Consider the following 13,098-nt stretch of genomic DNA (forward strand, 5'->3'; position numbering starts at 1 on the left):
GGCAAGCCAAGTAAGATTGTTGCCAGTGCCCCTGGACTGGCTCTTGTGCGGGTGGCCCATAAGATGCACCATTTTGAGCGTGGCCATTGCCAGTACCGCCTGACTGGCCTTCGTAGGATTTTCAAGCGAGATCGTTGCCAGTGCTCCTGGACTGGCTTGTGTGGGTGGCACATAAAAGACACCATTTCGAGCGTGGCCGTTGCCAGTATCGCCTGACTGGCCTTTGTGCGGGTGACACGTAAAAGCACCTACTACACTCTCTGAGTGGTTGGCGTTAGGAAGGGCATCCAGCTGTAGAAACTCTGCCAAATTTAGATTGGAGCCTGGTGTAGCCATCCGGTTTCACCAGTCCTCAGTCAGATCGTCCAACCCATGCCAGCATGGAAAGCAGACGTTAAACGACGATGAGGATGATGATGTCTTACTTATTGCTCAATCATCTTCGTTTTGTAATTTTTAAAAAATTTTTCTTTAATGCTTATTACATTTCTATTGTTCATGATCTGGTAAATTATTTCTTTCTTGCTTGTTGTTCAGTGTACTGTGCATTGTTTATCACATTTTAAATTGCTCATTGTCTCATTTAATTTCCATTGTCTTGTTTAATGTTCATTGGATTGCTAGAAATTGGTTTCTCTTTTCATGACACTAGATTTTCTCTAATAGAATTTTACTTTTGTTTTAGCGTAGGGCTACTCTGACCAAGCCAACACAATCTATGATCAAAAGACATTGATCATCTGTCATTTATTCAGTGCACCTAAGACTACATTAACTAACATTTCTTTTATGGCGGTCTGGTGTTATTTGATAGATATTTGGTTGCTATGTCTAGCAAGTTGAACCACCACTTAGAGGTTTCTATTGACACAAATGACGTTTTTTAATGATTCTCATTCTACAGGACAAGAGACAAATTCAGCCAGACACAGAAATACCATTCCTAAAACTGGTACGAAACAGTGTATTAGGTAGGACTGTTGTTCGCAAATGCTCAGAAACAGTTCCTGATGGAATTTCTCCAGCTGAGGAACCTAACAGAGAAAATAGTCGTAAGTAAACACACACATCACATCACACATACAAACACACAGACCTGTACACACACACACACACACACAAATGACATCAAGATTCAATTTTCTAATTTGATTCTAATGTTTTTTATTGTTATTTTCATTTATTTTTTTCCTTAAGCAGAAGAATATTTTGGTTCAGCTTCTGAGAATTCAGACGAAGAATTACCATTACGTCACAAGTAAGCAATATATTAGTTTCTATTTTTAACGAGTAGATTTCCTTATTATATTGATTTAATTTTTTTAACAAGTCGACATCCTGTGTGTTTTAATTAATTTTCAGTGTAATCAAAATTTTATAAGATATCTAATTTTATATAGAATATATATATATATATATATATATATATATATGTATTGGTGTCTATTCTACAGATTTTAAATTTGTAATTTATCTTGCAGAACTTGTGACGTCAAACCTGTAGATGACCATTCTTCAGCTTCAAACACAATAACAATTCTGACAAGGGTCGTTCTTAATGAAGCTGTTTTACAATTATCAAAGAAGATCGACAAACGAGAGTCTCCTTATCTAATGTTCCGAATCAACAAATTATATGTCGATAGTGCAATAACAGTGTATGGAATGGTCATCAATGCCAGTCTTGGTGGCATTGAACTTGTGGATAAAATTCATATTGGTAAGTGCACCTTATGCTTTATTATCTGTGTGTCTGCCTCAACAAATTCCATCTGACTCATGCAGGCTTTAAAAAGTGGACCTTAGATGTGAGTTAGATGGAATTCGTTGAGGTAGATTTTCTATGACCAGATCCCCTTTTTGTTGCCAATCCTCACCTGTTTCCAAGCTAGAAAATATTTTTCCAGGGCTGTGCATTTTTTTCCACAGAATAATAATCAAAATGAACTGACTTGCTTGTATGACAGTTGTGCCTGTTGACAAGCATCATGTGACATCAAGACAAACTTACATACAAACATACACACACATACACTCTCTCTCCCCCACTCTTTCACACACGTTCTCACTCTCTCTCTCTCTCTCTCTCTCTCTCTCACATTCACACAACAAAAAACAAAGAAAAACTGAAAAAAGAAAGAAAAATTTATATGCAATCTAGGTAAAAATATACAACGTTAAGTTGGTTTACATGCTAGCCATGTGCATGTGTGTTTGTAAATATATTCTTGTACATCACTATATATATATTCTTGTACATCACTATATATATATTCTTGTACATCACTATATATATATTTATGCATGAATATGTGTGACTATGTAGGTATAAATACTCTTGGTGTGGTGCAAGTATAATGAAAAAAAAAAAACAGATGAGTAGAGGTTAAATTTAGTGACAATTGTTTCACTAGAAACCTTTATTTAATGTAGTTATAATACAATATCTTGGATTACTTCACAACACCTCACAATGCATTAAAAATGTAAAAATGTGTCAAAACAATTTTTGTGATTTTTAAATAAAAAATGTGTCATGTCATTTTCCTTCATGTATGTATGTGCGTGTGTGTATACATGTATTTGAGTGCAAATATGTATTCCATGCTTGTTCTTATATTATTACTTTTGTCCATTCCAGGACCATCTGGAGAATATCTTGAATTGATACGAAGTAAATCCAATGATAACTTGGTATCCATCACTTATAGAATGGTACAGAACAATTTATCTGCCTTCTGTTTAGCTAATCTGATATTGTTGAGAAATGGAATGGCCTTCAGTCTTAGATTTAATTCATTGCTCTTGCCATATATAAACTATATCAAACAATATACACTATTTGACCACACACACACACACACACACACTCATGTGCATGCCCATATATAAATGTATACTTACGTGTATAGGCACATACGCATACATACACATACATGCATGATAACAGGCATATACTGCTATTATAATTTTCCACATTGACACAAATTTTAGTGGACCAGCATGCTTGACTGAATCAGTAAAACTTAATAACTATGGTACATTCAGATCTTTGATTCATATTTTATATTTTTTCAGACTGATCCAAAATGTCCTGATTTTGGAGTCTATGGCTATGTAATACAAGGGGTACAATTAAAGATGGACACCATTTCATTTTTTCTCCACCAAGTTGGTATAACACATCTAAACACATACATGACACGTTTAATAAACAGGTAAGTCATTTGTTTAAGCCATTAGCATTCAGATTACTTCCTCACCACTAAGCCATGTGCGTCTACATTTCTACATGGTGATCTCCTGGAATGTGAACATTGCAGTTTATTGCTGTGATGTTCCCTGTGCTACATGATAATTCCTGGCATTTGACATGTTGCATCCATTCTGGTGATCATTTAAACTAATGAATGGGATCTGATTTTGACATACAAAAAATAAGAAGACATTTCATCCATTGTGCTGTAGAATGGTGCTTTGTAGACTGCTAGCACCCAAAATCATGCAAATACAATATGTCAACAACCTTTGAGGTTGTTTTGCTCAAGAACACAATGCGTTGCCCAGGAATCACAATCTCAGAATTGTGAGTCCAACACCCTAACTACTAAGCCATGCACCTCCTCATAATCATGAGTGATGAGTCCAACAGAAGAAGGGGTTTTTTTGGTACATAAATAAAGTGGCATGATTTCTCTACTTTCTCACAACCAATTAATAGAGAGAGAGAGAGAGAGAGAGAGAGAGAGAGAGAGAGAATTTTTCTGGGTTGTGTCTGCTTATCTGGGAAAAATTACATATTTTGGTAAAATATTAAGAGATTTGAAAAGTTTAAAGTGTTCTGAAATCTATAAGTTATGCTCTTTCTGAATAAAACAAAGCAGCATTTCAAATTTTTCACCATGTTAATGGTTATCCCATGCGTCATCACCTTTGATCAATACTATATCTTTTGACCCTGGGAAGGATGTAAGGCAAAATTGATCTTGGTGGAATTCAAACTCAGAGTGCAGAGAACTGGAGCAAATATTACAAGAAATTTTATGCAATGCTCTAATGACTCTGTCAATTTGTTCCTTTGTTTGAAAAGGTTTACTTTTAAATTAACTGCTAAGCTTTCATGTAAATGATATTAGATATAGTAATAAGGCAGTGAGCTGGTAGAATTATCAGAGCATAGGAAACATTGCTTTGCTGGCTATTTGCGTTCTAGCCCTCCAAGACTGATGACGTGTAAATAGTTATCATTCCTTCCCAACACTTGATTGATTTTTTTTTTTTTTTTTTTTTTTTGCAGCATAAATGAAAAGAAAATGAAAACTAGCACCACAAGTAGCATTTCCAACTCTGATTCCTTCGAGGACTTCAGAATTCTAGAACCTCTAACCCGGATGGTTTCTGTTACTACCAGTATGTAGACCTCACGTTTTCAAAGTACTGTGACTCTGTGTGTGTGTGTGTGTGTGTGTGTGTGTGTGTGTGTGTGTGTGTGTGTGTGTGTATGCTATGTTTCAAGCATTTTTAGACCGTTTTCTAATGACTGAAACATGTAAACAATAAAAGATAAATTAAAACTATCATAATTTTATTCAAGAATATTTTGTTGAGTTTATGCTATGAACACTCGTGTCTTCTGTCTCTTTGCATTGTTTATGAAGATGGATATGTCACATATCTCATTAATTATAAATTTGTGTGATATTGTTCCAATACTAATTGCCAATTAATAATATATGGGAGTGTGGTACCCCACAGAGATACCTGTGTATGCATGTGTGTAAACACACATTTGTCTATGTGTACTTATATGTATAGATAGACATGTAGATGTATATGTGCACACTTGCAGTATACAACCAATAAATGATAACTTTAATTGTTCCTGAGTGTTGTAAGCCTGTCGGACATGTTAAAAGACTTAGGTCCTAACAAATCCTGAAACTGAACATATACATGCATGTACATATATATATATATATATATATATATATATATATATATATATATATATATATATATATATATATATATATATATATATATATATATATATATATATATATATATATATATATATATATATATATATATGTACATATATATATATATATAAGTAAATAAATATGTATTTGCTTTGTATCTCTTTGTCCTGATGTCACATGATAGTTGCAAATAAGTATCACCATCATACAAGTTATGTCATTCATCTCCACTCTTCTATGAAAACATGTCCAGTTGTGGCAAAATATTAACTTACTTGGAAACAGGTGAAGGTTGGTGACAGGAAGGGCATCCAGCTGAAGAGAAAATCTACTTCAGCGAATTCTGTCTGATCCATGCAAGAATGGAAAAGTGGACATTAAAATGATGATAATGATGATGAAGGCGTAATTCTATGATGATTTTGCTAGTCTATTGCCTTAGTAATATTAGCTTAATTATGATAAAATTATTTCACTGATTCCCTTCAAAAATCATTTCTCAGTCTTTGAATAAAATCAGGGTGTGTGTATTCCTCTAATCCTTGACGTTACTTTAAAGAACATAGGCTAGTGTATCCTTGACGTTACTTTAAAGAACATAGGCTAGTGTATTTCATTGAAAGTAACATCACAAAAAGTATTGTTATTCTGAGTCTTTCTATTGTTTCATTGAAGCAGATGATGTTCCAGACAATTTGGTAAAATTCAGCTTTTGTGCAGCTATCAAAGATGTCAACTTCAAAGTTTGTGATTCTGAAAATGACATCGCTGACATCCATATCCTTGGTAAGTCTCCACATTTTCATAGTCTTCATTTTCTCCGAGTTCAACAAAAATGAGACTTTTCATTCTAGAAATAGGGAAATTGCTAATTATATAAAGACACAGTAAAGACTGACATATTTAATGTGTTGTAGAGAGGTGATATAAACACTGTTGAACAATGCTTAATTCAACCCAAAAAAGGGAGTAATCTAAAATAAAAAGAAATAAACTCCATTGAAATGATTTATAGCATCAGATACTGAAATGTTTGGAACTGAATCATTCCATACTTCAGTAATATTCTGAGCATGAACAAGTAGCTGTGAAAGCCAGGAGTACACTGCACTATTTCTCTTCTTTCCTGTACCATTTTCCTTCTGACAGTTACTTGTTTTTCTTCCTTCTTTATCTCCCAAGAAATGATATAACCAAGGTAACCAAAAATATTCTTTGTACTTTTATTTTCAAATTTTATATTTTTATCAGATCTTGAGTCTCAGGTCCTGATGAAATCAAACAAGACATTAGTGTTTTGTGGTTTGAAAGACCTGAATATGAAAGATTGTTCACCTGGTGCTATTTACCCAAATGTAAGCATTGTTTTATTTTCCTTAAAATTTAATTTTAGATGTCATCTGATTAATATTAATGTTTTATGAACCCTTTTGACACCAACCCCACCTGAAACCATTCCTGGTTCTATGAAACAAACTCCTCTTTCTAAACCTTGCATGAAAATTTCATTCTAATTTATGTCCCAACACCAGTTTCATAATGACAAAGTTATTCTATTAAATTCTGTTATTTTCAAAATTGAATGAAACAAATGCAGTGGATTTCAACAGAAATATGATAATGAAATGGTTAAATTAATTAGTGTAAAAATCTTTACAAAATATCTTCTATCTTTTACTTATATGGATATATATGGATAGATATTAATTTGTGTCTCATGTAATTTTTGATTTTTTTTTTTGTCGCTTTTCAGATCATAATGCTTGAAAAGTCAAACCTATTTGAACTAGAGGTGAGATATAGTTTTGTATTAAAATCTTATTGAAACAGCTTTAACTATAAATAACCATCTATATTTTGGCAGCAGTAGCAGCAGCTTTATTTCATATCCAAGAATTTAGTTTCCTGCTTTGCTGAATGCTTTCTTTATGGTGTTGGCATTGATGACTAAGCAGACCAATCCTTGTGTAGAAAAGGTTGATGGCATTAACTGCTGTTAATATTGGTGGAGAATATGGTTGGTTTTGTAGAGTCTCTCTCTCTCTCTCTCTCTCTCTCTATCTCTCTCTCTCTCTCTCTCTCTCTCTCTCTCTCTCTCTCTCTCTCTCTCTCTCTCTCTCTCTCTCTCTCTCTCCTGTCATTTGATAGGCAGTGATGTTTCTTTTCTCCAGTCTCTTTGTAGACAGGAGTTAAAAGCACAATGCAGCATGTCTACAAAGAGATCAGTTAAAAATAGTAAAATGTTTTCTAGTTTAAAATTAAAACCAATAAAATGTTTACTGCTTATCTTTTTGTGAATAACAAAAATATAAATAACTCATTTTCTGTCTTTTCTTAAAGGACAATGTATATTCTTGTTTTTTTTCTTTTGCATTTTTCAGTTTATATACTACAATAAGATTCATGGGAAGAATAAAAAGAACCCAGATTACAAAATCCGGTTACGTGTTGGTCAACTTCAAGTTGTGTGTCTCGCAAAATTTTTCTGGGACCTCACTGTAAGTTTTAGTTAACTTCCTTGCAAAAATTTGTTTGGTTGTCGAATAAATTTATTATAATACAGCTACAAGACCAATTTGCCTCTTTATATTATCATAATTAGATGTGGGGAGAGTGTTTCCACTCTCATGGTATGTTACAAGTGAATAAATTAATTTATGCCATGAAAGCTTGGCAGCATAAGAGTCATTTATAACGGGCATGACTAATTTAAGTGTCCATAGAATAATTATGTCTGGATTAATAGATGTACCAGATCATCAGTTGCTGGGAAATCCTTGCTGTAGCTCTAATGTATTTCATTGGTCTGTAGACATATTGTAAAAGCAGAAAATATTGAAACAATGCTATTTGTGGGTTGACAAGATTGGTAGAAATTTTCAAAATATGAGACACTGTCTCAGTATTCCTACCCTTGATTGCAGGGAGCAAGAGTTACACCAGCACTCAGCTGGGTAGATTGGAACAGCCTGATATTATTGTGTGCCTTAATCCAGAATACAGTCCTCAGGGGCTGAGAGTTTCATGCTTGGCACTTACATTTAGCCCCTATCACACTTCCATGTATATATTTATTTTCCTTACAATATGTAAAACTCTGATTTTATTAAACTTGTCCAAATTTCCATTTCAGAGGTTTTTTGAACCAATCGTTACTCCATCACTTATCGATGAGACTGGTGCTGCTGTGTCAAGAACGGTCACTAAAAATGTTCGTCTCACTTCTTTCCATTTATTTTCTTTTACTGCAACTTATTACCAATGATATTCTTAAAGTTCTAGCTTTAAACATTGGTTGGGTGGGGTGGGGGTTTCCCCCCCTCTTTTTATTGCATTCAAATTCTACTGAGGTCAAATTTGCTTTTGTCTTTTCGGGGTCAAAATAAAATATCTCCAATACTGAGAGTGATTCTCTCTTTCTCATTCTCTTCTTTCTCTCGCTCTCCCCGCCTCTCTCTCTCTCACACTCACCACTCAGTCGTCAGCTATGATCAGACCTGTAGAGGGATAGACTTGCTGCCCTTCTGACAACATTTGAAACCATTATTATCATTGAGATGGTGGTGAGCTGACAGAATCGTTAGCGTGCTGGATGAAATGTTTAGCAGCATTTCATCCGTCTTTATGTCTGAGTTCAAATTCCATGGAGGCTGACTTTACCTTTCATCCTTTTGGGGTTGACAAATTAAGTACCAGTGGAACACTGGAGTCATTGTAATTGACTAATCCCCTCTCCCAAAATTTCAGGCCTTGTGCCTATAATAGAAAGGATTATTATTATTATTAAGACAACGAGCTGGCAGAATCATTAGCATGCTGGACGAAATGCTTAGTGGTATTTTGTCTGCTGCTACATTCTGAGTTCAAATTCCATGGGGGTCGACTTTGCTTTCATCCTTTTGGGGTCAATTAAATAAGTACCAAATATGTACTGGGGTCGATGTAATCAACTTAATCCCTTCCCCTAAGTTTGAGGCCTTGTGCTTCCAGTAGAAAAGATTATCATTATTATTATTATTTATTTTATTTATTCATTCATTTATTATTTCCTAACAGATGAACCGTATGAAGCTGCATCATGTACACACCAGTTTCAACTTTGATGTGTATGCTCCAATATTACTGATTCCAAAACATTCCAAGTCAACTGACCTACTGTACATCCGTCTTGGCTATCTGAAACTCAGAAACTTTTTCGAAATAACAAAAGAACCAGACCAAGAATGGAACCATATCTTCCTGACACTCAGTTCCATCAAAATCAGCAGGTATTTATCGACCACAAGGGTTATTCTTTTGTTGTCCCCATAATGGAATCCTATATTGATAAGCAATTATAGACAACTCTTCTGCTCTTCAGAGATATAAACTTTGAATTTTGTATAATTTATCAAATGGTAGTTTTTTTTAAAAATATGAAGTAACATTATAAAATGGTGTTTGTTTGAAATATAAATTAAAAATTAAAAATTACTGCTTTTGATTTTGGTAAGTAGACTTTAGTATGAGAATCTTGAAATTCATATATGCCTCCTTGGTAGTATAAAATCCATTACATTGTCCCTGCTGTTTTACTGGTGTTAATCCTGGCACTTTGATGTTTATATTGGACGTTTATGTACAAAGAAAGAAAAAGGAGAAGGAGAGAAAAAAAAACTGTTTTTTACTGCAAGTTTTTAGCATTTTCCTGATTCCTTATAATCTGCTATTGGCTCTTGTCTGGTACATCCTAAATCCTGTCATTATTTTTCTTGTTTTCCTGTCTTATCACTATTATTATTATTATTATTATTATTATTTATTACAGAGCTGAGTTATCATTAGCTGATGATGTCTACAACATAGTGCAGGACATTTTAGACCCCGTAAACCTGAAAGCTGATATAAAAAATGCCCTTTATCCACTCTCAGCAAAAGTCCACTATGATATCTCAGGACAACTGGACTTAGTGAAGGTAACTTCATTAGTGTTCCTTTAGATTTAACATTTGTCACTGTTTTAGAGTCTAGTTGTCATACAGTGTTGGTGTCAATTTGCTGGGTTGTAACCAGAACAGAGTTGTTTTTTTATGTAATTGGCATATATTATCACTTTATAATGTTGCAATCATAATAGTGTTGCTTTTAAATGTAGCTCTCAAATAATATTGCTTTAATGCATCAATCATTATAGTATTGCTTGATTATATATTATCACTTTGTAATGCAGTAATTTGGTTATTTTTTTAACATAGCAATCCAATTACCATCATTTTCATCCTCATCTTCCTCATCATCATCATCATCCTCATTTTCCATGCTGGCTTGAGTTAGTGTAACTGGAACTGGCAAGCCAGAGAGCTGCACCATGCTCCAGCCTGTTCTGGTTTGGTTTCTCTGCTGGATGCCCTTCCTGATGCCAACCATTCCATAGAGTGTACTAGGTGTCTTTTATGCATCACAGGCATGGGTGTCTTATATGTGTCACTAGCACAGGTGCCCCTCACGTGTCACTGGCACAAGTGCCTTTCACATGTCATCAGCATTGGCCATGACTATTATTTCATTTAGCTTGAAGTGTCTTCTCAAGCACAGTAAATCACCAAAAGTCCCAATTGGCTCTGTGAGACTCAACATCCCAAAGTGTTGCATTTAAATAGAACTCTCAAATAATGTTGATTTTAATGCCATATTCATAATAGTATTGTTTTAAAATGTAGCCGTCAAACAGCATTGTATATTACATTGTTGATGAGACATGGCTGTTTCTAGTGATATTTACCTGGTAAAGCTACATATCATGAAACTGTTGTTGAAATATTGAAGTCACTTTGTCTTTCAGATTCACCTGATCCAAAAAGACATCCAATCAATACTGGGTATTTATCATGAAAACCTCATGGAAGGAGCTCCATCTCTGTCTCCTGTCGGTAAATATCACATGACTACATTAGCTTTTTTTTTTTGTTTTCAATTTTACATTACATTAAAATATGTTTTAGTATATATATATATCAAAATAAACTACAGGATATCCAGAGGTAACGCAGTACGATCATTTCAAGCGACTCCATTTAATTGAACAATGCAACCATTATATCAATTATCAATTTAAATGCAGAGCAATCCTCAGCTGCATAAAGACATAGAATTTAATTAAATGGACACATTAGTATAATTTTACCCAAAACCTCCAAGAAGGTAAGGAGATAGACAAAGAACATGCTGTCTTCATTTCAGCTTAGAAGTTACTAAGGTATCAGGAAAAAAGACTTGTTAGGAATCTAGCTTGTCACTGTTTTTTGGGGTCCGTTTTAATTTATAGTCTTGTTTATCAAATCTTTGTATATCAAAAATCCAAGGCCAAGGAACAAGGCGCAGTGTCTGTTAGGAAAGGGGCTGAGGGAGTTGACAGAAATCATAGTGGGGATAGTCATAAAACTATCAAGATTAATTTGAAGCAATATAATGAGATTTGGTAAAGGAAAGCTTAAATCAAGATGTTAACTGTCAATTAAAGAGGCAAGACTCTTGTAAGCCAAAGATGATATTCTATGGGAAATTTTATCATGAGGTACTATAGTTGAATATTTTGAACAATATTGCTATATTGTATAAAGTTAGAATCTAGGGTTATCAAGGAGATTATTTTAACAAAAGGGTAAAACATTTTTGAATACTTTTGAGTCTATACCAAATTTTACCACAATAGAGGGAAGAAAGAAATTACATAGAAATAGTTAAATATCTATATATATTATATATACTTAAATATTAACTTATTAGATGGTATCAGTGAATATTGATCAATTGGTATATACTGGTATTTAATAAAGGAGTACTGAGGCGAAAGAACATGCTAACTATTTATTAATTAAATTATAATCTAAGCAGTTTACTTTAAGCTGTGAAGATCCTGGTATTGTTTTATTTAAGCTAAGAACGAATTTGTAGGGGTACAAAAATTAGGTTTATTTCATAAAGGCTATTATAAAACAATGAAATGATCAGAGGACAGAACACCATAGAAAAGGAATAAAAATAGCTTAATCACAAAAACCATGATGAAGTATATATTCCTTATTAACATCAATAGAGAAGATTTATAGGAAATGTATAATAATTCAAGAATTTAAACTAAAAATTGTTTATTTACTTATGTAGTTTGTATCTATAAAGACTGATACCTGGTATTAACTAATTATAAACTAAGAAGTATAATATAGATTTTAAAACAATACTATTCACAGATACCATCTATGACATGTATAAATATTAAACTATTTCTATGTAATTTTCTTTCCTCCCTCTATTGTTTGCGGCGGCAGTGGTGGTGGTGATGGTGGATGCAGTAGTGGTGGTGGTGGTGACGGTGGATGCAGTAGTGGTAGTGGTGTTGGTAGTAGAAAGCTTCAGATCAGCTCTCATTCAGCACACTCATGATCAAAGTAGCTCCTTCTGTCACCATCCCATCTCTTACCTGACACAATGTGTCTAGGACTACAAATATAGTGTTATAAGTGAAAGTAAAGTTGTTAATATATGGCTTAAGTAACTACATATCATGGTGCCAACATTTTTCTCCAGCTATTATTATTTTTATGAAAATAAATTACTTTAATTTTTCTCCTCTTTTTCCATAAAGCCGGTTACCATTTTCCACCCAAAGAATCATCCCAGATGGCATCAAGTACATTAAGTACTGGCTCTCAGGAATCCTTAAAGAATATGCCAAAATCAGCCATCAATTTGAACTTTACCATGGATGGTATTGTTGTTTGTTTGATAGAACAGAAGTCCACAGAGTTGGTCAGTATCATATCATCCCTGTTGATCATGTGTTTGTTTGTAATACCAAACAACATTTGTTGTTTTGAAATTTATGTATTTAAAGAAATGAAAACACACACACAGTTGTTTATGCGTATGTGTGTGTATATATATGTGTGTGTGTGTGTGTGTGTGTGTGTATGTATATGCCACCATCTGTATGGTGTTGACATTAGGAAGGGTATCCAGCTGTAAAATCCATGCCAAAACAGACAGTGGAGCCTGGTGCCGTCCTTTGGCTTGTCAGCTCCTCTCAAACCGTCCAACCCATGCCAGCATGGAAGACAGATGTTAAATGGCGATGATA

The 13,098-nt window shown here is 33.9% G+C and overlaps 1 protein-coding gene across 1 annotated transcript in view; it reads left to right on the top strand.

The window, feature by feature from the left end:
- Window positions 1–13,098, top strand: part of LOC106878713 (intermembrane lipid transfer protein VPS13A) — a 124,672-nt gene that overhangs the window by 57,752 nt on the left and 53,822 nt on the right. Inside the window, 15 exon segments of the mRNA XM_089339585.1 lie at window positions 905–1,052; window positions 1,201–1,258; window positions 1,482–1,720; window positions 2,642–2,715; window positions 3,079–3,218; window positions 4,298–4,410; window positions 5,658–5,768; window positions 6,234–6,337; window positions 6,736–6,774; window positions 7,364–7,480; window positions 8,116–8,193; window positions 9,039–9,250; window positions 9,790–9,937; window positions 10,804–10,891; window positions 12,607–12,770. Coding sequence (XP_089195711.1) covers window positions 905–1,052; window positions 1,201–1,258; window positions 1,482–1,720; window positions 2,642–2,715; window positions 3,079–3,218; window positions 4,298–4,410; window positions 5,658–5,768; window positions 6,234–6,337; window positions 6,736–6,774; window positions 7,364–7,480; window positions 8,116–8,193; window positions 9,039–9,250; window positions 9,790–9,937; window positions 10,804–10,891; window positions 12,607–12,770 — 1,833 coding nt within the window.

The sequence above is a fragment of the Octopus bimaculoides genome, chromosome 22, assembly GCF_046866305.1.
Source record: "Octopus bimaculoides isolate indiv1 chromosome 22, ASM4686630v1, whole genome shotgun sequence".
In the NCBI taxonomy this organism is placed as follows: domain Eukaryota; kingdom Metazoa; phylum Mollusca; class Cephalopoda; order Octopoda; family Octopodidae; genus Octopus; species Octopus bimaculoides.